Genomic DNA, 25,313 nt, shown 5'->3' with positions numbered 1-25,313 from the left:
GTCAGAAAAGTCTGCTGCTCTCACATCCTCGACAGCTTACTTTGTCACATGATCTGTTAGAATGTCGACTCTAGATTAATTTATCCCTCCCCACACCCAGGGGCGGACTGGGATCATAATTCAGGCCGGGCATTAGATACCAAGCAGGCCAGGCCGATACGGGCCGACGCGCGTGCCGGCGTCCGGAGGGGGCCGGCGGAAAATTTGGGGCGTTTGAAGCTCAATTTGGGGCGTTTGAAGCCCAATTTGGGCCGTTTGAAGCCAGATTTGGGTCGTTTAAAGCCAGATTTGGGCTGTTTGAAGCCCGATTTGGGCCGTTTGAAGCCCGATTTGGACCGTTTGAAGCCCAATTTGGGCCAAGTCCAATTTTACAATGAGATGCACCCACTTTAAACCTGAATAAAGTAATAAAACCACTAGTAAACCAGTAGGCGGCGCCTGGCCTGCTGTTCAGTGAGTGGCCTGGCCTGGCCTGCAAAAAACAAAAAACAAAAAAAAAAATTTGCCCGACGTGCCCGATTATGCAGTCCGCCACTGCCCACACCCCCCCCCCCCCCCCCCCCGCCATATTCAGCCTTCATACATTCTGTCGTTAAGGCTTGTGTGTGCTTTGTTAGCCAGGGTAGCTTTAGCTTTAGCTTTCTGTCTTCAAAAGGGTCTGTAATGTCGGACACTGCAAATGTTGATAAAATCATCTATGGGGATTGCAGAAAATAAACATGAAAAACAATGGCCATAGAGCAACGTCATGTAAAGCCACTTCATTTGGAGTAAAAAGCATTTGACGGAGCTACGGTAATAATGGCCTTTGGGGAGAGTGGCACCTTTATTAGACTGAACTAGATTACTCAACGAGATGAATCAAAGCCATCAGTGGGAGTGAGGGACAGACAGCACACATGGATGTTGAAATCAGAGGGAGCATTCTGTCATAGTCAGGCATGATAATGGAAAAGGAGCTCCGAGACTTGTTCAACAAAAACATTATTGGGTTTTGGTGGTATGCATTAAAATAGATCAAACAGGGGATTTTTTTTGAACAACAAATGAAATTAGTTAATGTCAGGTAATTTGTAGGATTTTAACATTTTAACAACTTTGTGCCACCCAGTTGATTAATCTGTTGCTTGTTTTGAAGTAAGAATGCAAATGTACTGCCTGCAACTCCAAACCAATGACACGCCATGCTTCCCACATCTGCTTTACCGCAACCATTTAAATTGTTGTTCCCCAACTGTAGTAGAAGTTTGAGCTGGTGTGTTCCCTGTGCTGTGACGGGGCCCCCATCGCCAGCCCTAGATAGGAGGAGGCCAGCTCAGCACTCTGCTTCTCATTTATCAGACAGATGTCTCCTTCTCTAGCAATGAATAATCACAGCGCTCCATCTGCCTGCCTGCCAGCCTGCGCCCACCTGGGTCTGGTCTGAGCCCTCGCTGCTTCTGCTCCACGTCATGGCTTTGGCATCCACAGTCTGCCTACCAAGCACCTTTCTTTCCGGGCATGACAGTCAGGCGCTCTGTCTCTGTCTGGCTCTATCTGTTTCTGTTTCTCTCTCTCTCTCTCTCTCTCTCTCTCTCTCTCTCTCTCTCTCTCTCTCTCTCTCTCTCTCTCTCTCTCTCTCTCTCTTCTGTCTCTCTCTCTCTCTCTCTTCCAGCCCTGTGTCCTCCTTTGTTCCTCTCCACTCTCCCCATTTCTCCTTTTTGCTGTTTCCCGCTGACCCGGACACCCCAATCAAATGAACAAGCAGATTATTGGAGAGAAAAGAGAGAGGAGAGAAAACACACAGCAAAGGATGCGTTGCCACCAGGGAATAAAGGGAGTATAAGTAATTTATCTTCCTCTCTTTTGACGTCATGTTTGAATGTTTACCCTCCTCATGGTTTGCTATTTTTCCCCGTCCCTTTTCGATGTTCTCTGGTGCCTATTTTCATCACGGCTGCTCCATTTAGCCTGTTAAAGCACTGTGCCACTTCACTCAGTTACAAAAATGCAAGGGCATATCATTTTTTAGATGGGGGCATTGCTTGATGAGGGAACTGCATAAATGATCTAGATCCTCTTCCATCTTCAAGAGAATAAACTGAAATCAAAGCTATCTTTGTGGACTTTCTGCATTTGAAAGCCAACCCCAGCCAGAACACAGCAGGGCTATTTTCAGATGTGTGAAGGGCTATTTTTACTGATGAGAACCTCTTCTTTAAGCTGTCCTGTCATTGTCTTGTCTCGTCGTCACCCAGGTTCGCTACCTTCCCCTGGATGTACCTTTTGTCCGGCGTCTTCAAAGATCCAGAGATGGCCTTCATCACCTATGTGTGCATCAACCTCTTCATCAGCGTCAACACCATCATGTCCACCTCCATCCTCTACTTTCTGGGCAAAATCGCAATGCATGACAATGAGGTCAGCAACTGAACGCTCCTAAAGTTGTAAGAGTTTGCGACCTTAAAGGATAACGCTGCTGTTTTTTTTTTATGCATTTCTTACCCTCTACATAACCTATAAAGATAACAAAATCACCAATGAGTTTGTTTAGCTGACAAGTCTCGTCCATGTAGCCAGTGCCCAGTGCGCCCATGTCTCAGCATCCATAGAAGCCCATTGTATTAAAAGAAAGGATTAAAAAGTGGTCACAGAGCCATGCCGATGCTCTGGCAGTATATTTTATCATCGTGATGCAGAGAGCCACCGACTTTTCCCTCAAACTTAATAAGCCGGCTGTAAACCCATTTTTCCATCTCAGGAAAGTAGTTGTGTAGCACCGAAAATAGTCCCCCAGTGCAATGGAGAATTTGTTCCCATTTGATTTGATTTGGTAATAACTACAACAGCATGACTTTTCATGGTAACAGTTAGCGATTTATAACATTGAACCTGTGTGTTTGTCAGCTGTATTTAAAGGCTGAAAAGGAAACGTGGGAGGGGGGAAAGTAACAGGAGTTGATTTTGTTCTTTTCATAGGTTGACGGTAAGAAATGCATAAAAAACACCCCATTATCCTTTAAGTGTGTAGCTGCTAATTACTTGATGAATGAACATGGACAGCGCAACACTGACTCCCTCACATGCGGCTGTGGTGATATTGAGTTTCAGGGGAATGATTCATATTTTGCAGGGTGATTGTACTTCACAATGTCAATGAGAGTGAGATTACATTCAGGACAAGCAGTACCTGAGATGTTGTTTCATATCCTTCTGTCTTCCTCTCTGTCCTTCCCTCCCTCCCGCAGGCCATCAAGGAAATCTTCAGGAAACTGAGCCAGGCCTTCCTCATCTTCCCCCAGTTCAGCTTTGGCAACGGGCTGATGGAGCTGGCTAGGGTCAACATGGAGGTCCAGATCCTCAGCGGCTACGGCATCGACGCCTACAAGAACCCCTTCTCCACCGACCACCTGGGCTGGATGTTCCTCTCCTCCTTCCTGCAAGGCCTGTTCTTCTTCTTGCTGCGCCTGTTGCTCAACAAGTGGCTCCTGCGCAAAGTCAGGTGAGACGCCGTGGAGATGGAAGCGAGAGACGCGTGTGCCGATGCAGGAAACCGCACCCGTACACTTTCCGGTTTTGTTTAGATTATTTTTTTAGGCAGTTTGCTTTTGTTTGATAGGACAGTATGCAGACAGGAAAGGTGGGGAGAGAGAGGGGGGATGACATGTGGCAAAGGAGCGTGGATCAGATTCGAACCCAGGTCGGCCGCGCAAACGACTAAACCTTTGTGGTACGCGCTGTACCAGGTGAGCCACCAGGACGGCCCACACTTTCCGGCTTTGTGATGTGCTCCGAAATCTAATTAAATCTAAAATGTATGCATAGAATGTGGAAATTATTCTGTTTGCGCAGTGGGGGCACTCATTTATCAAGCACCGGAACCACAAATTGGTGTGGAAAGCATTTTAGTGTGCAATGAAAAACATTTTCACTGCAAATTACACCGTAGTGAGCGTTTAAGAACTTTTAGCATTTCATTTATTAGATCCACGTAGGATTTCAGCATCTCTCGGTGTTTTGTACCAATGGAAATAATGAGGCTCGTTTATTAAGGCTCTCTTCCCGCTTTTCTATTTTCTACTTTTTTACTTTTACAAAATCCATCATAGATTTAATAAGACTTTCTCCCTCCTATCACAGTTTCAATCCATCACTTCTCCAAGTTTGTTGCCATGACACTCTATTTGCCTCTGATAAATGACAGACACGCCCAGTGAACATGATTACTCTTCCCTTTGTAGACATATGATCTTGGGCAGAAAAACGCTGCCCCAGGAGGCCGGCGAGGACGAGGATGAGGATGTGGTGGCCGAGCACCAGCGGGTGTCCAGTGGGGCGGCCAGCTCCGACATCCTGCAGGTCAACCAGCTCACCAAGATCTACCAGCACCTCAACAGGAAGGTCCCCGCCGTCAAGAGCCTCTCCGTGGGAATCCCTGCTGGGGAGGTAGGCTTATATGTCATCATAATGTACATGAGGCATGCATGGGTCTGTATGTCATCATAATGTACATGAGGCATGCATGGGTCCGTATGTCATCATAATGTACATGAGGCATGCATGGGTCTGTATGTCATCATAATGTAGATGAGGCATGCATGGGTCTGTATGTCATCATAATGTACATGAGGCATGCATGGGTCTGTATGTCATCATAATGTAGATGAGGCATGCATGGGTCTGTATGTCATCATAATGTACATGAGGCATGCATGGGTCTGTATGTCATCATAATGTACATGAGGCATGCATGGGTCCATATGTCATCATAATGTAGATGAGGCATGCATGGGTCTGTATGTCATCATAATGTACATGAGGCATGCATGGGTCTGTATGTCATCATAATGTACATGAGGCATGCATGGGTCTGTATGTCATCATAATGTACATGAGGCATGCATGGGTCTGTATGTCATCATAATGTACATGAGGCATGCATGGGTCTGTATGTCATCATAATGTACATGAGTCATGCATGGGTCTGTATGTCATCATAATGTACATGAGTCATGCATGGGTCTGTATGTCATCATAATGTACATGAGGCATGCATGGGTCTGTATGTCATCATAATGTACATGAGGCATGCATGGGTCTGTATGTCATCATAATGTACATGAGGCATGCATGGGTCTGTATGTCATCATAATGTACATGAGGCATGCATGGGTCTGTATGTCATCATAATGTACATGAGGCATGCATGGGTCTGTATGTCATCATAATGTACATGAGGCATGCATGGGTCTGTATGTCATCATAATGTACATGAGGCATGCATGGGTCTGTATGTCATCATAATGTACATGAGTCATGCATGGGTCTGTATGTCATCATAATGTACATGAGGCATGCATGGGTCTGTATGTCATCATAATGTACATGAGGCATGCATGGGTCTGTATGTCATCATAATGTACATGAGGCATGCATGGGTCCGTATTGCCTGCACCTTGAATGGGGACTGCTACTGTAATTGGGACAAGATCAATGTAGGTAACATAGGAGGAGTGTCTTGAAATGCCATTGACTGGGAATACTGGAATACTGATTGCAAAGTGAGTTTTGAAAGCCAGAAATCTCAGCAGCTGGCAGAGTAATCGTTGAGTTATTAGTATTGATCAAAAACCCTATCAACACCTCACAGATATGCTCGTTTAGTGCTATGGAGCAGTAAAGATCTTTAAAGGAAAGTATAAGGAATACAAGTATTATGCCAAAACAATAACATTGCCTTTCACACTTGTTTCAAAATGCATCCCTTGCATCATGGCCATAAGGCTGCAGGGAGGGGAACCCACTGAAAGCTTCTGTGTTTCTGGATCTGAACAGTGACCAGAACATCTGTGCAATCTGAAAACACCGACCATAGTGCTGTATAGGATCAAAGGCAACACTACACACTATGTCATCTGCCAACATAAATAATTCATCTGGAATCCAAGCCTATGTATTTATAGTGCTGCATCAACTACAACTGAGATTGTCTGTTTTGGGGGGAATCAGTGTTAACAAGCGTTGTCTTTGTCTACAGTGCTTTGGTCTGCTGGGTGTGAATGGAGCAGGAAAGACGACCACTTTCAAGATGCTGACTGGAGATGTGAGCCCCACCGATGGCAGGGCACAGATCAAAGACTGGGATGGGTAAGCTATTTATTTATTGATATATTTGATGGTGTTAAAAACACATATAATCCATGCAAAGATGAGAAGTAAACATCTTGGATAGCATGACAAATTCTTGTTTCTATCGTTGACTTTATTGTCAACGAGGTGCTGAGAGGTGTCAAAAAGTGAGTGATTACCTACAAGCAGAATACAGTAGGGCTATACCCTTTTTTTTTTACCAAATTTTATTCTACAATCTGTACTTAATGATGAAACATTATTACAGAATCATACTTTTCTTTTTAGAGAGCAATATCCCCCCCATTATCTTTTATTAGCCCCCCGACATTTCCCTCCCTGCTTATGGAAACAAAATAATAATAAGTAAATACAATAGATAATAATAACAATATGAATAATTGAATTCATTAAATAAATGCAGATAACAAAAGTATGCCCAGTTTCTTTAGTCTGAAATAAGTCTTCATGCTGTAAATGCATCGTATGCATCATTGTAAGTAGTAACAAACTGGTGTTAAGTTACAATAAAATAAATTTCTGAAATTATTGATTACACCGCTGCCCTCAAGTAATTAAAAACAGCAGGTTGTTATTTATAGTTATGCAGCATATTCCAAAAAAAATTATAATTCAAGTAATTGAAAAGAATCAGTATGGAGGAAAACAGATGGGTTGCATAAGCCTTACAGGATGATGCTTTCCCAGTCTTACAGGTGGCCAGGCTGCACTGTCTAATGAGTGTGAACTGGAATACATTAGCACAATGCAAATAGACAGGCTGCACTGTCTAATGAGTGTGAACTGGAATACATTAGCACAATGCAAATAGACAGGCTGCACTGTCTAATGAGTGTGAACTGGAATACATTAGCACAATGCAAATAGACAGGCTGCACTGTCTAATGAGTGTGAACTGGAATAAATTAGCACAATGCAAATAGCCACAGAGAGCTTTGCATCAGCCAAAATATGAGCCATAATGTGTTGAGATTCAGAATGCACTGAAACCAAAACATACAATCACATGTCTGGTTCACAGTACTGGCTTTATTTGTTATTGTTGAGGGCTATACCCAGCACACCACAACCATAGACAGCAGCGCCTCTGGGACCTCCCACACACAATACATCCATTCTCCATCTGTCCTACAGCATTCAAGAGAACGTGTCTTTCTTTATGTGTCTCTACCCCCCCCCCCCCCCCCCCCCCCCTTCCCCCCAGGCGGATGGTAGACATCATGGAGTGCCGTAACAATGGCATCAACATCGGCTACTGTCCCCAGGTGGACGCCCTGGACGAGCTGCTCACCGGAGAGGAGCATCTGTACTTCTACGCCCGTATCCGCGGCATCTCAAAGCAGGAGATTGACGGGGTAAGGCAGAGTCCCCTCAAAGTGTCAGGGAAGCAACGACGCCATCCGCTAGAAATGACACGCGATCAGATATGGATTCAGATGTGCAGTCCTGCTGCCAGACCAGTAGCTGCCGCTTCCATGCCTACTGAATCAGAGGGTGTGAAGTACTGACTGATGTGCACTGAAAGGTGTGCTATCTGTGGCGGGTAAAGACGCAACAGAAAGCGCTCACTGTCAGTCGACTGCCATCCCAGCTTGGAGAGGAGGTTGATGCTTTATGTATCACCGCAGACGAATTTACATTTAAATGATACTCTTGATAATGAGAGGATTTCATTTGACACATCACTTCAGCTCCATCCTGCCCATTTATCATTTTGAAAGCTAATCAATCTGGCCTTCTCCGCTGATTACTGAGAGGGTCTGTCTTCCATTGCCGCTGAAATCAGTGGAATCTGCCGAGCAAGCAATCAAAAGATGATGGGATTTCTGATTTTGTTGTCTTGATAAAGACAAAAACGACAACAATTGATGAGGCGTACACTGGCTTTGACCAAACAGCTCTCTCTCTCACTCAAGCCCAAGAACTAATTCTGTTGGTTCCATGACTGAGGCTCTGACAGCCTCAGTCATGGAACCAACAGAATTATGCACACGCACGCGTGTCTTACACATACGTACAAACCACACACACACACACACACACACACACACACACACACACACACACACACACACACACACACACACACACACACACACACACACACACACACACACACACACACACACACACACACACACTCACTCACTCACACACACACACACACACAATGACTATGATTGCAATTGCAGCTCCTCTTCTCTGGTCAGGGTGCTGACAACAATGGCAGTGATGGCCACGGTCTCGGGGGTTGGCTAATTTGCCGACATGAGGTTATATATAGAGCTGGTCTTATGTTGTCTCCCACTGACAGTCCTCTAGCTCAGGATAATGAGACAAGCCGTAATGGGGCCATTTCACATTGACGTGGTTTTATCAAGCTTAATGAGCTGTTACATCAAAGGTGAAAGAAATTGGCTTTTATGGGAGAACATAAAAAAACTTATTTTGATTTGAAGCAGTCATGCCATGTTGTTGGTGCTAATTGTTAAGATTCAGCTGCTGTCATTGTGTATTTGTCCGTAGCGTGTCTAGTATGCACAGTGTTCAGTCAACCAGAATCATATTTAGGAATCAAAGCAAAATCCTCCTGCAGAGACTACAACTTAAAGGGACACTTCACCAAAAAAACAACATGCTGATTTATTTTGCACATGATCTCATACATCCGAAAACCGCAAACAGTTTTGCAGACATTCTGCCATAAATGGCAGCTTTGTGAGGCTCACCATATACAGAATTTGTTGAGAATGCATCACAGATGTTGAATCAAAATCATGTGGTAATTTCTGACGCTGTAGCTGTGTGTTAACTGTCTGTCGTGTGACCACTGTTTCTCTTTGCCAGTGCAGTTTGTGTTTGACTCACATATTTTGTATCGATTTTTGAGACTGTTCGCTTGGCCACATTAAATCATTTTGCAGTTTTTGTCACTGTTGCTCCTGCAGTTCAGGCACCGACTATTTGGCTTCTTTGGAACTCTGTTAGTTGGCTCACGTTGCTTTGAAAAGTCACATAGAACAGCAGTGAGCGTCAGATCTCTTTTAAAGCAGACACAGGCTGCTAATTGGCATCCAACTTCATACGATTCGCCTGTGTAGCTGCTTTTTAGCTCAGATGTTGTCTCCATTTTTATGTGGTGTTTCTGCTATTTTATCCACCTCCCTTTCATCCCTGACCAGGTGGTGAACTACCTGCTGAAGAAGCTGGAGCTGGGCTACCACAGGAGCAACGTCACTGACGGCTACAGCTGCGGCACGCGCAGGAAGCTCTCCACCGCGCTGGCGCTCATCGGACACCCGCAGATCCTGCTGCTGGTGAGGACCCGTTCATTAAATCAGCCGTCTGGCAGCCTGACAACCAACATGAAACTAACTTTACACCGCTGCTCCTCCTGGGCGGCTCTTTGAAGGAAAGTCGACATCGATCCCCTAGACTTTGGCAGATCTCTCATTGTTAATGAGTTTGCTTCCCCAAGCTTACCCCAGGGTGGTCTTCCCTCAAGCAGTCATCTCTATATTTCTACCTCACATCTCTATCATATCCTCTCTCTCCCTTATTATTTTGCCACTGTGCATCTGTGCTTACTCTGCTGTTAAGCCTGTCATCATTTTCTCCAGTCCTTTCCCTCGCCTCACTTCCCTTGTCCTCTATGCTCTGTCGTTCCTGTCTCTTTGTTCTTGTCTGATCTCTCATCCTTCTTTCCCCTCCTCTCTTTCACACATCCTACCTTACCTTTTTCTTTCCAACTTCTTCCCGCAGGACGAGCCGAGCTCTGGCATGGACCCTCGCACCAAACGCCACCTTTGGAAGATCATCTCGGAGGAGGTGAAGGGGAAATGCGCAGTGGTTCTCACCTCTCACAGGTTAGTAGACCCATACTATGCTGATAGTCTCACAGGTTAGTAGACCCATACTATGCTGATAGTCTCCCAGGTTAGTAGACCCATACTATGCTGATAGTCTCCCAGGTTAGTAGACCCATACTATGCTGATAGTCTCACAGATTAGTAGACCCATACTATGCTGATAGTCTCACAGGTTAGTAGACCCAGACTATGCTGATAGTCTCACAGGTTAGTAGACCCATACTATGCTGATAGTCTCACAGGTTAGTAGACCCATACTATGCTGATAGTCTCACAGGTTAGTAGACCCATACTATGCTGATAGTCTCACAGGTTAGTAGACCCATACTATGCTGATAGTCTCACAGGTTAGTAGACCCATACTATGCTGATAGTCTCACAGGTTAGTAGACCCATGCTATGCTGATAGTCTCACAGGTTAGTAGACCCAGATTATGCCACAGGTTAGTAGACCCAGATTATGCCACAGGTTAGTAGACCCAGACTATGTCACAGGTTAGTAGACCCAGATTATGCCACAGGTTAGTAGACCCAGACTATGTCACAGGTTAGTAGACCCAGATTATGCCACAGGTTAGTAGACCCAGATTATGCCACAGGTTAGTAGACCCAGATTATGCCACAGGTTAGTAGACCCAGACTATGTCACAGGTTAGTAGACCCAGACTATGTCACAGGTTAGTAGACCCAGACTATGCTGATAGGCCATCCAGAGAGAAAAAGAAGAAATGTGGAAATGTGGCACTAGGTACTCAAAACCCTCATAATTCCACCTTGTGTTTTAGTTCAGTTGAATGACTTCATGGTCCTCTGTGGTTTGAGAGAATTCTACCACCTTTGGGACCCTTTCTCAACTCATTGGATGAACTTAAAAATGCATGGGTGTCTCTTTTTTTTAGAGTTCTTGTGACTAGACAAGGCAAAGGAAGTGACTATGGAGAAAGGAAGTAACTATGGTGACACAGCAACAAAATATGGCTGTGCACTATGCTGAAACAAACTAGCCAAGTGGGCCCAGTCTGAAATCTGCCTTAGACACAGCTGATTGTATTTTGACACAACTTAGGGCAGCATAGCATCTCATAATTTCATTCCAGCATTTTCAATATTACACGAATGAATAGCTCAATGGAAGCGCTACATTTAATGGTCAACATTATATATCTTGTGTTCCCCCCCCAATAATGATAATACCTAGGCCATGTGGCTATTTGTAAAGGTTGATACAGTGAAAGGATTGAATACCAGCAGAACATAATGTTTCCTCGGTTGCTATGTGCCAGGAGGCATAGCTAATTATGCTAATGTTGTTCCAGCGTGACCTTTTATCTCTCTCTCTTTCTCTCTCTCGCCCCCTTATCTCAGCATGGAGGAGTGCGAGGCGCTGTGCAGCCGCCTTGCCATCATGGTGAAGGGTCAGTTCCGATGCCTGGGTTCCCTGCAGCACATTAAGAACAGGTCAGTGGCCTGCGCTCCTCCTCCTCCTCCCACTCCCAGCCAGCCATCACTGCCCTCCCTGCCCTGTGCCCTGTCGCGGCGGCCCTTGGTTGTCCGTCACGCGTAATAACACAGTGCTTTGTTTGTAAAACCCGCTTTGCACAGGTTCGGCAGCGGGTTCACGGTGAAGATGTACCTGGCCACGGCCTCCTGTGATGTGGAGGCGATCACCGGCTTCATGCAGAGCCGCTTCCCCAGCACTTACCTCAAGGTGAGCAGCTGAGCCGGCTATCCAAGGCTTTCAAGAGAACTCGGCAGAATAGAGGCAGTATCCCTCAGGCATTGTGGTGGGGAGTTGCAAGGCACACAGAGAGTACATAGACATTTGATGGATGTAGTTCTATGCTGGGCAATAACTTTGAGCTTACAGTGTATAGTGTTAGACTGATATGTCGCTTTGTTATATCAGTATTTTAGTTGGCTATTTTTTTTATTTCGTTTACCTCTGATATTATATGATGCATATGAGGCAGTGTGATTTATGTAGAATTGATCAATACTACACTGGTTGTCTATGGAAGCCCTTAACCTATTACTAATATTCATATGTTATTATTATTATTATTATTATTATTATTATTATTATTATTATTATTATTATTATTATTATTATTATTATTATTATTATCACTACCGGTATTATTAGTTTACACACATTAGCGAGAGAGGAAGAATAACTTTTCGGTCCAAAGACCTTCATGAGATTCTCAGAGAATCTGATGAACCTGTCGCACCTGTCGTTTTTAGGTGTGCAGAAGCTTTGCTCCTTCTATCTAACAAAGGCAAAAAATAATGTCAAAAAGAAAAAGAAAAAAGGAAGTGTTTCATAAAAATAAAGTCAACCCATAGAGGACAAAAAGAGTTGACATGTGTCTTCTTCCCCCACTCACAGGACCAGCATTCCTCCATGGTAGAGTACCACGTGCCTGTGGCGCCGGGAGGGGTGGCAGACATCTTTGACCAGCTGGAGTCCAACAAGACGGCACTGCAGATCAAACACTTCTCTGTCAGCCAGACCACACTGGATGAGGTGAGAGAGAGAGAGAGAGAGAGTGGCAGAACAAGTGAGAGCTTTTGGAGAGACGGGTAGATGGTAGATAAAGACTGAAAAACAGAGGAGAGGATAGAAGAAAGTTGAGTGGGAGTGAAAGACTGATTTGAGAAAGTTAAAGAGAGGCAGAGGGAAACTGACAGAGGGTATGCCTGTGGGAAAGTAAAGAGTAAAGATCCAAGCTTTCTCTGCCCATCTGGGACTGGGAGGTGCCATCTGTTGAGGTGGAAGACAGAGGGGGAGAGACTGACTGGGTGAGAGGGAGAGATCAGAGAGAAGTAATGGGGTTTGTTTTGATATCAGCACGGCACATCAATCATTATTGAATCCCCCTCGCAGGTCTTCATCAACTTCGCCATGGGGAAGCTCGACATGGAAACCATACCGATTGACAGCGGAGGAGAAGAATGCCAGAGCCTGGGCTCCATTGAAGCGGTAGAAACGTAGAGCCGATTGACCTCCATCTTTTCCTGAAACTGTCCACTCAACCTGAAAGCACAGGATCTGTTTTTAAATCTGACCTAAATTTTAATATATATGTGAAGGAAAAAAAACTGTTGACTTTTTTGTGTGATAATTCTGATTATTTGTTGAAGGTCTTCTGACTGACCTTACTGTATGAAGAAGAGCTTACATTTCCCTTTAAACGGGTAATCAAACGTGACAGGACTTGTCTCAATGCAATGATCAATGCATACACATTTATTTAATGTACTATCTATGATACACATATACTGTATTGTACACATTTGCACGACACACATGTACATACACACTGCTGATTAGCAACCTAGTCGAACGATCGTGTTCATCAAATCATGTTTCTTCATCTTATTGTCATATTTGATGGTTAAAACAAGTGCAATTATTTGTTTAATTTTAGTTAGACAATCTTGTTATACTCATGAAGGCTAAAATGAATTGTGTAGGTTATTAATTTTCAATTTTTCTCTGTGGCGGGGGCACTGTTCGTTATCAGAATATTTTACCGTGGGCGTTCATAACCTTGTAATGAGAAACACTGTGTTTCCTTGTTGACATCATTATATTCTGGCCCATAATGACAAAACATGATCGAACTTCATATAAAAGCACACATACACTAAGTACATAATGTGTCTAAATGAGTCTGTTTGTATCCCGAGGCTTATGTAATTACTGCCTTCTGGGTGTATATCACAAAACAAAATGTTCTTGGCATTCAGAAATGATCTCAATATCTGCACTTTTCCCCTACTCATTAACACTTCCTCTAGGGCATATCTTACATTTACAATGAATGTAGGCCTACTAAATATTTAATGGATACTTTTCTGCTTAAGGCCCAGCTCCACCTGCTTTTGAATTATCAAGCGTATTTTTTTTTTATACATCTAATAAAACTATTTTTCAAGAGCAACTGCTGTTCATGCTCCAGTCTGTTCATGCTTCTCACACAATGTGTAGATAATGGATTACATGCAAGATGCTTGATATACACCGTACAACATGTTAGGGACTTCCTGATGTTTAGTTCCACGTCTGAGTCGTCTCAAAGCTTCAAAATCTTTCTATAGCTCATCTGCTTTTGTTCATCTACAGCTCCTTTGTGATTGGTATAGATTTAATCATGGAAATCAATATGGGATGATGGCTTTTACAGTAGATTCACCTCATCATTGTACTTGATGAAGAGACCTGGTGGCATCTAATTTAGTTTATTAGGGTACTCATAGTGTACTGTTATTATTGTTGTTGTTATATCATTATTATTGTTATTATTATTGAATTGTATACAGTCTTTGGTTCAAGTGAGCTCAAGCAACCTGCTGCTTATGTTCATTCATTCATTTGTCGTAAGGGGAGGGGCAGTCTCGTACAGGAGGGTACAAAGCCATGGTGAAACGTGTATTGTAGTCATGGCAACCACCTTTAGGCACTTCCGTAAATCTTTGGTTCAGGAAAGCATTGCAAAACATGTATGCTGGTACCCTTTTGGGTAATGTAAGACTAAGGACATTGATCTTTGTTTACAAGAAAAGGACAAAAGTGAGATATCCTCAAAAATAGAGCATTTATACAGTAATGGGATCTTATGTAGACATTTTGACAGATGGGTCTATATGGATCCAGAGAATGGGAGGATTCGGGGTGTAGCTACTGTAAATGACTCAGCTTTGGATTTAGGATGGCCCAGCACATTATTACAAATGGAAGCTCTGTCTTTGTAACAGAACTACAGGCAACTCTTTGGGCTTTGTGGTGGACAGAGGATGGAAGACCAATCAACTTCTCTCTATGCTCTGATTCAGCTGCTGCTCTGATGGCTTTAAGAGCAGGTAAATCAAAAGCTTGGCCTGACCTTATCAATGAGATTTTGTTTGTTTTATTTAGAATTGGGGGCAGGCTGTGAAGTCAAGCTTTGCTGGGTTCCGGGACATGCTGGAATTGAGGGAAATGAAACAGCGGAGCTGATTCCATAGCAAAGGGAAGCCTAACAAAAGAAGAAGTAAATTTAAATATACTGTATCCCTGGGAGTGTAACTTAGAGAGAGAGAGAGAAAATCAAGGATGGAGTTGAAAGAGAATGGCAGGGTTTATATGGGAAAAGAAGACCAAGGAAGACACTTTTCTTTGCAGCCTCAGATTAAAAAAGGCACTTATTATGCTATGGAACCCGGAGAGATTCTGTTAACATTTGCAGACTGAGGGTCAGACTTTTTGGGCTGAATCAGTGTTTGCACATTGTGGGAAAACATCCTACTGGATTATGTGGGTGATGTGGATGCGTGTTTTTCAATGTGCCAAATATAAGACAGAAAGGGAAACCTTTTATAAAAGTTTGTCAGCGATAAGAGATTTTTCAGTTTCTCTTAATTGTCTCTTAATAAATTTTCTCTTAATTTTTGTCAGTTCAGGGCCGGGTCCTTCATGTGAAAAAATTTGAGAACCTGTATGCGATATCCTTGTACAGCGGGGGGCAGTAATACGCCTAGTAGCGTCTACACTGCCGGAAACTTGAAAGGAAGAAGCAGAAGAAGAAGATATCTTTTGCGGGAAATGCAATCAGGAAGTTCTGCTTTGAGCTCGGTGCATAAACAAAGTCATTCAACGAGCCACAAAACAAGCAATAACGCTACGCAGTTCTTTTAAAATGGGCGATGAAGTTGTCACCCAGACAAGGGACTGTCACTGGACGAAGACCAAAGAGGCTGTCGCGAACTTTCGACAGTTGCTGCTTTGCTCAAAATGGTACGTCAAGTTAACTAATGCTACATTTAACTAGAAGCAGGGCTCTGGTCTAGCTAAGCCCCATTACGTTTCCCTCATCCACATAGGGTTGTATGTTGATCTATAGCCTATATCAAATGGTCTGGACTGGTCTACTCTACACCTGCTCAGCAGTAATGTGTGTGATTAAAAGAAGCCCCCCCATACCCCTTCCACATATTATGCAACGTGGTCTCCAACCTGAACCATAATGCTAGTTAACGTTAATCCATAAAGCTGCACTTAATTTCAATAACGTTGGTATTTCAACTTTTGAGTGGTTTCTGTTCGCTAATTAAACAGACCGTTATACGTTGCTGTTGTCCACAATGGGTAACGTTATGGTGGTGGGGAATTTGAGCATTGATGGAGTAATGTTAAAAGACAAACCTTAAAACATAAATGCTCATAATAATAAAGTGCTGCGCGTGGCGAATCATACGTTTGCCGAATTGAAGAGTGGCTTATAAATGATCCAGAATAGGGGTAACAGTTGCCGATTAGCTAGCCGCAAAACGCGACTATTTCACTCGAGTACCTCTCCCATCATAGTCGCGCTCGCCCGACCCCTTTATCGAGGGAAAGTTGCACATTTAGCGATCTACAAGCTTCAAACATGCACCAATCACTAATATAAACTACGCACCTTGTTGCCACGGATGTTGTCGAGCAGGCCGCGCTGAGGCCGCGCTTTGTTAACTCGTATTTTAAGAAAGTTTGGGTTATTTGTGTGTCCGGAAACATTATTTTCCCTTCTCCAACGACTCTTCTTCTTTTTTGCTGCTCACCGGTTCAACTGCTCAACTGCGCCACCGCATCATGAAACCTGTGACTGACAGAACGACACAGGGCAAACCCCATACTTGACACATGATGTAATACCCCATGATGCGGTGGCGCAGTTGAGCAGTTGAACCGGTGAGCAGCAAAAAAGAAGAAGAGTCGTTGGAGAAGGGAAAATAATGTTTCCGGACACACAAATAACCCAAACTTTCTTAAAATACGAGTTAACAAAGCGCGGCCTCAGCGCGGCCTGCTCGACAACATCCGTGGCAACAAGGTGCGTAGTTTATATTAGTGATTGGTGCATGTTTGAAGCTTGTAGATCGCTAAATGTGCAACTTTCCCTCGATAAAGGGGTCGGGCGAGCGCGACTATGATGGGAGAGGTACTCGAGTGAAATAGTCGCGTTTTGCGGCTACCGATTAGCAAGCCAAGGCCACATTCAAATGTCAGATTTCTAACGTTGCACTTTTCACATTAGTTAGTTAACGTTGCCTTCTTGACTGTCTGGTTTGTCCATATTATTCACAATTTAAATATTTTGTCTTTTCACAGCTCACAATTAATGAAGGATCCAGTGTGTCTGGGAACTTGTGAACATCTGCTGTGCAGGTAACATTAGCTGATTACTTTTGAATATCATTAATATAAAATTACATTTACGACAACCTTTTGGACTACCGGTACCGGTATTAACTTTTGGAAGTGAAAGTCTGCCTGCTGTGCCCAGTTCACTCCCTCCCTATCTACAAGTTGGTACAATGCTAAAATATGAAAAAGCTGACTTTTGATTGTGATGAAACTGTCCCCACTATTACCTCTATATCTACAATACAGTAGAGTAGGGCTATTCAACTAAATTGTTCAGGGGGCCACATTGTCAGAAACCTAAGGGGCCAGGGGCCAGACTCTGGACCGTTCCCCGAGCTATTAATCCCATTATATGTACACTTGAAACAATGCGCCACCATATTTTCAAAACTTTTATTTCACTACATTGCAAAAGTAGCTTAATTTTCATTTAAAAGTGCTTAATTTCTGTGCAACAAAAGCTGTGTTAAAGCCCAAAAAGTAAACACATATTTGAAACAAATCTAAGTATTCTAAAACACGTCAGCCATTTGAAATATAATTTGGTCAATTCTGACATTTCTTACCTAGCACCACAGCATTGTAAACATTTATAGTGCATCAGGAAAGGAAAACCACTGTAAACATTCTTTTGCATTTTCAAAGCTATTAGTGCTTGCTTAAGTTAATGTAAGTTAACATCTTCGTCGGCTATATGAATGTGTACACAGAATGAATAGTGACATCATCAGTGATGTCATGTGACATCATCAGTGATGTCATAAATCCTTCACTTCATCCTATTCTCACGTAAGAGTCGGAAGTGCTAATATCCAGGTCTTCCGGACTCATTCCTGCGGTAGTCTATTGTAACACGTGATTCCTACACTTATTGAAGGTGTTAGGGTAGGTAAATCAAAGAATAGAAAATAATTATTTGGATGGACTTTTGGTCGATGAGTGTCATCATAACTACAAATTAATATGGAACATCATGGGCACACCATGGCAGAAATAATAAAAAAAAGTTATCATTCAGGGTCTTATTTCTGCAGCAGATGAAATATAACAAATTGGATGACACTGAGAGTAGGAAATATATTGGCAATACCTTTTAATATTGAGCGGCAGCCCTTCTATATCAATCAATCAATTAGTGTCTCTGAAGCTTCCACCTGGATTCAGCTGGTCCATCGGTCTTATTTCATTGAAAGAGCAGCCGGCACAGCTCTCAGCATAGTGTGTCCACTCAGTGTATTTCTTCTTCTTTGTTGAATTGTGAAGTGGACTTTGACGCTGGTAAATGTTTATTGCTCAGGTCCTGCGCTGGCCCTCGGGCAGGAGATGGCTGTGTGGTGTGTCACAGCCCTGCGTGGGTCAAAGATATCCAAGTCAACCGGCACCTCGGCAACATCACTCAACTCTTCTGCAGTTTGGAGTCCTTGTTGAATCCCGTCGAAAAATCAGGTTAGTAGCTGATGGTTGAAAAGCATAGTGACGTTATCTTCTCTACTCGTCCATCCATCCATCCATCCAACCACCCCATCCTTCTATCGATTAAAACATTTACCATTTCCCTCCTTGAATCTAATCTCTGAACAATGGTATTAGTGGCTTGTTCTGCAGTATTTTATCCTTATCTCCCAGTCCCATCCAACATCCCTGTAATGACAGTAATTATGCAATGCAATTAGCCATGGTGGTGTTTAGTGTGCAAGTAGATTTCAGCTCTGACAAAGAGGGTGCTGTGTCTGGGCTGCACCTAGCCCTGAAGCTTTGAGCCTCGTGGTGTGTCTGGGCTGCACCTAGCCCTGAAGCTTTGAGCCTCGTGGTGTGTCTGGGCTGCACCTAGCCCTGAAGCTTTCAGCCTCATGGTGTGTCTGGGCTGCACCTAGCACTGAAGCTTTGAGCCTCGTGGTGTGTCTGGGCTGCACCTAGCCCTGAAGCTTTCCCTGACAAAGAGGGTGCTGTGTCTGGGCTGCACCTAGCACTGAAGCTTTGAGCCTCGTGGTGTGTCTGGGCTGCACCTAGCCCTGAAGCTTTCAGCCTCATGGTGTGTCTGGGCTGCACCTAGCACTGAAGCTTTCAGCCTCATGGTGTGTCTGGGCTGCACCTAGCACTGAAGCTTTCAGCCTCATGGTGTGTCTGGGCTGCACCTAGCACTGAAGCTTTCAGCCTCATGGTGTGTCTGGGCTGCACCTAGCCCTGAAGCTTTCAGCCTTGTGGTGTGTCTGGGCTGCACCTAGCACTGAAGCTTTCAGCCTCATGGTGTGTCTGGGCTGCACCTAGCACTGAAGCTTTCAGCCTCGTGGTGTGTGTGGGCTGCACCTAGCACTGAAGCTTTCAGCCTCGTGGTGTGTCTGGGCTGCACCTAGCACTGAAGCTTTCAGCCTCATGGTGTGTCTGGGCTGCACCTAGCACTGAAGCTTTCAGCCTCGTGGTGTGTGTGGGCTGCACCTAGCACTGAAGCTTTCAGCCTCGTGGTGTGTCTGGGCTGCACCTAGCCCTGAAGCTTTCAGCCTCGTGGTGTGTCTGGGCTGCACCTAGCCCTGAAGCTTTCAGCCTCATGGTGTGTGTGGGCTGCACCTAGCCCTGAAGCTTTGAGCCTCATGGTGTGTGTGGGCTGCACCTAGCCCTGAAGCTTTGAGCCTCATGGTGTGTGTGGGCTGCACCTAACCCTGAAGCTTTCAGCCTCATGGTGTGTGTGGGCTGCACCTAGCCCTGAAGCTTTCAGCCTCATGGTGTGATGGCTCAATAATCAGTAGGTATTGAGAGTGTGTATCTAACCTTGCAGGGCAGCTTTCTGAATGGTGAAGATGTGAAAAAAAACTGGAAAACACGGAAATGATGGCAAAACAAAATTGCTATGCTACTTCTATGTCGCTATTGTTTCTTAACAATGCATAATTCAAAAGTTTGGGGATGTCACCTCCAATAGGTGATAAATTGAGGCTCGTTTTCCATTTATCACCCCTAATGGTGCAACTTTTAGACAAATACAAAGTACCGGTATTTATTTTTCCATAACAACAATTCGCCATTAAAAAGCCTAGCATACACAGGAGTCAGGACGGGCAATGTTGGTTAAGTCACACCTCCTGACATTTTTCTTTTTTTCTCACACCCCTTTGCAGACTCGCCGCCTCTTGTTGAGAAGCGAACGCAGCCAGAGAGCCCTATCTTGAAGCACAAGAGGAACTTCAAGATCTGGTTCAGTCCCCGCAGCCGCAAGGTACGCTGCATGGTGGAGAAACCTTCGGAGGTCGCCGTACCAGGCAGCGGGTCTTCCGGAGAGACGGCCTCAGCACAGCCAGGCACCATTACGGCTCAATGCGAAGACCTGTCAGTCTTCAACTTCAGCTCCCAAGACTCTGGCTCCTCCAACCCTGAAACGTGCAACACTGACAACAGAAGCGGAAAGAAGAGGTCGGCCAAAAATGCTGCCAACAGAAAGCCAGCGGTGCGCAGAGCTCGTCAGGCGACACGCAAACAGACCAAGCAGAAGATGAAGAAGAACCACCTGCAGGCCATCAACCAGCAGTGGGCGATCAACGAGGGGGAAGAAGTCCTGAGGGAAGGGGAGCAGGCCTGTGTAGAGGGGGAACGGAGGTCTAGTAAAAGGGTGTCTTTTCTAAGCCCCAGTGCCTCTTCTGAGGAGCCTCAGCCTAAAGGGCCACAGGGGAAACCCAGTGTTCCCAGTCACAGCAGGAGCATCCTTAGAGGGAGGCTGTCTGGATCTGGAAGCAGCATCACTTTCCCGGAGGACCAAGCCCAGCCTGGTCATAGCATGCTGGCCAGCCCCTTTGAGCGTGACACTCAGTTTGCGAATGATCCGAAACCAAGCGAGCGTACCGACAACCAGGAGGACAATGCATCTCCTTGTAAGCCAACCCCAAAAAGATCCAGAGACAATGAGAAGGAGGTCACCTCGCAGAGCACCCCAAAACGGCCCAGGGCGTCCCCTGGCCGGAGGAGACGGTCAGCAGGTGGGATGGCTCCGACCCTCCTGGATCCACCCTCTTTGGGCAGCCCCAAGCATGATAAGGGCTCCAAAAGCCCCAGAGCAGAGCGGGAAGACAGCCCCTCTTGCCCTGCCACTGCAGGGAGAAAATCCCCGCGTGTATCAGGCAGCCGACCCGCGTCGGGTAGCCCCGGCATCATGAAGAGGAACCACAAGGGAGAGACTCCTCTGCATCTCGCTGCTATAAAGGTTGAGAGGCACTAGAATCATTCACCTTATTCACTTCATAATTTCTGGACCAGATAATAGATAATAAGACAGCAATGATACAATGTAGCAATTCATATCACTGACACAGTGTGGTGTGCAGGGGGTGACTTTATCCACTGAGAATTTGGCAGCACATCAATAGTACAATAAAAACAATGGGAGGGAAGTGCTAACATGTGCCTTTTATGTTCTTTATATTTTGCTTTTCTTTGGCATCACCTCATACTTTTTATCATCTATTTTTATTGTACCTTTATCTCAGTCAATTCAGAACCAATTCTCATTTACAATGACGATCTGGCCAAGAGGCAGAAAGAAACAAGAGGCAAGTCTCGGTACAAAACATTAAAGCATAGATGCATCTAGTTATACAAGAATTAAAACATAATATATACAGTATATATACAACAAGAAACAATATATACTATTGAGTAGTGAGGGGAGGTTTGGGGCGCGGTGTGTCAGTGTGCATGCAGCTTAAATAGGCTTCTGTAAATCTCCTATGTCTCCCCCCGCCGATTCAACATATCAATCTTCAGATGATCAGACAGCCATTCTCCAGCTCCGCAAGAAGAACCCGTTTTATAGTAATCCCTGTAAACAGGCATAATCCCTCTCTGAATCCTAGACAAGGTAATCAATGGCCCACTGCTGAGCGTGATTGATAAGCAGTGGGGCTCTCGGGATCAGCACTGCTGAGCGTGATTGATAAGCAGCGGGGCTCTCTGTGCACTGGGATCAGCTGCCGTGTTTGAAGGGTTACGTTTGCAGGTCTGGAATCTTGATCGCCGTTCTGTTGTTCAGGTCTGGAATCTTGATCGCCGTTCTGTTGTTCTCTGTCTCGCAGGGAGATGTGGAGACTGCCAAGGAGCTGATGGACCAAGGCGCCGACCCCAACCTGAAGGATAATGCCGGGTGGACACCTCTGGTAAAGCACTAGAGACACACACACAACGGTTAGGCTAATACAACAAGTGATAAGATGATCAGATCTAATACACTATACTGTACATGTTTTGTTGTTGTGGAAACTACTCATAATGGGTCGTTTCAGAATCATTTATTCTGAAAGCATATAAAATGCCGTATAATATTATTTGGATGCAAATGTGAGGTAAGATTCTGATTCAAAGTTCAGGTTACATTTCGGATAGTAAAATCTTTTTTTTTTTTTTTTTTTTTTACGTGCCAGTGCCACTAACAGGTGTGGTTAAAGTCGAACTGAACCTGTTCGTCACGTGCATAATGAGTCCGTTTCAGACTGAAAACATAGTTTGTCTAAGATGACAGGTTGAGAGGCGGGTCATAGTATCATGTCGATGATTTTATTTGACAATTCTGGGGACTGGATTGGGCTTTGGCCAATCCTGGCGTGTTCCGCCTCCAAATCGAGTGGGATTCAGTGTGTTGCCGCGCTCCCCTCGGGACGAGCCTTTTGATGGGAGGAGTGGATGTCAGCGACCCACAGGCAGCCAGCTGCCTTCGTGTTGCCGAGCGGAGAGTGTAGCACGTCGGCCTGGAATCTCCGAGGTGCAACCCCTGACAACCAAGCTCTCAGATGCGCGCGCCATTATCGCTGCTGTAACGATACGATATCCCTGGAATGCGCGTTTTAACGAGCCAGTTACATTTCTTTGCATTCTTATTCTTAGAGATTATAGTTTTTGTTTTTTGTTCATGTTTCTAACAATTGGCCAAGTTAGTAGTTAGTTTATGGGATAGGAATTCTGCCAGATGAGAGGCACTAGGCGCCATTTTCTACTTCATTTGGAAGAGAAAATTATCCAGAAATGAAGATTTGATTGACAGCTGCATGTCGTGATATGATTGGTTGAAATGGGGTAGAAATTTGATAGTACTAGGTGACGTCAGCAAACTGTACATTACTGTTATCAATGAAATCTTGAAAAACGAACTTTTGATGTGAAAAAGTGTGAAAAACTAAAGAAAATAGATTGTTGTGATTTGTTTTGCATACATTATTATATAGGTGCACTGCATAGTGCATACCCAGGTATTTGAACTAAAAGAAAAGAAAAGTCATTCTTGGGTTCAGCTCGACTTTAAGGACCACGGGATAGGCAAGTATAAAAGCCCTATGCATAGTAATGTGCTTCATCAACAGGATAAGCACACTGCTAACTTTCAAAAGGGCAGAAGCTACATTGACAGATATTAAGTGGATTAGACTCAACAAGGGGGAGCTGGGGAGGAGGGTGTAAAACTACTTCTAAGTATACATACAGTAATATGAAAAGAAAATAATGGTGTGTTCCTAAATAGAAGAGTCCTGCATCCCATGCCACTGATGCAGAAAAGCTGTCCTGAGGTTGGACTGTGCAAAAGAGGTCTATGCACTGACAGATGAGAACTGGCATCACTCTTGCAGTCTTAGCTAATGTTTATGTATATATTTTTGATGGATTGATTGTCTTTTGGCGAGGGTTCCCATCAGTTCTGGTCGGGAAATACCTCGAGGCAACATATATTTAAACCTAAGACGACACATTAAAAACCTAGTCTCACTCATGAATGTCACATTATGCCCCCTTGCTCAAGTATTTCAACATAATGGAATCAGCTTCAGTGAACACATTAAGTATGTTCTTACCTGATTGTTGGGAGGCAAATAAGTCCAATGTTTTTTTTAGCGAACATTATGGCGGCAAGGTGTTTGCTGCATTGACGACCTGAGTCGGATGAAAATGAGTCTGATCAGAACAAAAGTGGCAGCCATTTTAGCTTCCTGATAATGCTGTCAGCTACCCAATTTATTTGATACGGGGCCACAGCGCAATTTTCTCTTTCCCAGATGAAATGCTCTCACACTGAACTTCAATGTCCTTGTTTTGTTCACAGCATAATCCTCCATGTCAAATTCAGCCCTGGCTCACGCCGCAATCATAAAGTGTAAAAAGGTTGCAGAACCCTCCCCAGAGCTACAGTATATCTCACTTGTGTTGCAGAACCCTCCCCAGAGCTACAGTATATCTCACTTGTGTTGCAGAACCCTCCCCAGAGCTACAGTATATCTCACTTGTGTTGCAGAACCCTCCCCAGAGCTACAGTATTATCTCACTTGTGTTCATTTTAGAATATGGTGACTCAAATACTCGAGTCTGCTCAGATGATTCAAATTGATAAGTTCTGTTCAGTGGGCAAACGCTAGGTGTCAGTGATGATGATGCGGAAGTGAAGTGAAAAGCTGTAGTTCCTCGAATGGCCACTTGGGGCAGTAGGCATTCCCCCATCCATTCCCCCCATGTTCAAATGCCCGACTTTGTAACCGGATTAAACATCTTTCCAGTCAGGGGCAAAACACTGTTTTGGTCTATATAGCTAATTTCACCTTTTCATAACAACTGTATTTTTTTATATAACTCGCCTGTTTGGAGTAAAATAGATGATAGAAAAGGGGGTGATTGACAGATCGCCTGTCCAGTGATCGCGCGATCATGGACCAATAGCAGGCGGAGCTGCGACTCTAGGAAACTCCGATCTCACGTGAGCTGCGCAACACATTCCCTCCCACTCTGCTGACGAAAAATCAAGATGGTGACGGCCAACAATTCAACTCCAAACGGGAGACCAAAATCAATGGGGTAGCTCTGTCCATATTTTTAGGTCAGTGGTTCTGCTCTACAAAACTAAAGGAAAAGAATGCTTTAGTTTGGAAGATCTGAGTGACATAATAACAAAACTACCTGTCAACTAGAGGTCGACCGATTAATCGGCCGGCCGATTAATTGGGGCCGATTATTGGCATTTTTAATTACCGTAATCGGCATCGGCCTGCAAAAAAAAAAATTTTTTTTTTTTTTTTTTTTTTTTTTTGGGCAGGCCAGGCCAGGCCAGGCCACCGGGCATTTGCCCGACGTGCCCGATTATGCAGTCCGCCACTGAATGTGAGTCTTCTCATGCACCCATGAGCCTA

The 25,313-nt window shown here is 44.4% G+C and overlaps 2 protein-coding genes across 2 annotated transcripts in view; both read left to right on the top strand.

Moving 5' to 3' along the window:
- Window positions 1-13,915, top strand: part of abca12 (ATP-binding cassette, sub-family A (ABC1), member 12) — a 75,154-nt gene extending 61,239 nt beyond the window's left edge. Inside the window, exons 51-61 of the mRNA XM_083639476.1 lie at window positions 2,238-2,400; window positions 3,228-3,481; window positions 4,221-4,425; window positions 6,017-6,126; window positions 7,334-7,484; window positions 9,312-9,446; window positions 9,892-9,995; window positions 11,364-11,456; window positions 11,601-11,706; window positions 12,388-12,525; window positions 12,886-13,915. Coding sequence (XP_083495602.1) covers window positions 2,238-2,400; window positions 3,228-3,481; window positions 4,221-4,425; window positions 6,017-6,126; window positions 7,334-7,484; window positions 9,312-9,446; window positions 9,892-9,995; window positions 11,364-11,456; window positions 11,601-11,706; window positions 12,388-12,525; window positions 12,886-12,993 — 1,567 coding nt within the window. The 3' untranslated portion in view covers window positions 12,994-13,915. The remainder of the gene's footprint in view (window positions 1-2,237; window positions 2,401-3,227; window positions 3,482-4,220; window positions 4,426-6,016; window positions 6,127-7,333; window positions 7,485-9,311; window positions 9,447-9,891; window positions 9,996-11,363; window positions 11,457-11,600; window positions 11,707-12,387; window positions 12,526-12,885) is intronic.
- A 1,741-nt stretch (window positions 13,916-15,656) lies between these two features.
- bard1 (BRCA1 associated RING domain 1) overlaps window positions 15,657-25,313 on the top strand; it is a 29,755-nt gene continuing 20,098 nt past the window's right edge. The window contains exons 1-5 of the mRNA XM_083638162.1: window positions 15,657-15,777; window positions 17,134-17,190; window positions 18,467-18,615; window positions 20,283-21,358; window positions 22,227-22,307. Coding sequence (XP_083494288.1) covers window positions 15,680-15,777; window positions 17,134-17,190; window positions 18,467-18,615; window positions 20,283-21,358; window positions 22,227-22,307 — 1,461 coding nt within the window. The 5' untranslated portion in view covers window positions 15,657-15,679. The remainder of the gene's footprint in view (window positions 15,778-17,133; window positions 17,191-18,466; window positions 18,616-20,282; window positions 21,359-22,226; window positions 22,308-25,313) is intronic.

This window comes from Poromitra crassiceps (assembly GCF_964638095.1).
Source record: "Poromitra crassiceps genome assembly, chromosome: 6".
Taxonomy (NCBI): Eukaryota; Metazoa; Chordata; class Actinopteri; order Beryciformes; family Melamphaidae; genus Poromitra; species Poromitra crassiceps.
Note: the sequence above shows the minus strand (reverse complement) of the source record. Positions and strands in the feature narration are given on the sequence as shown.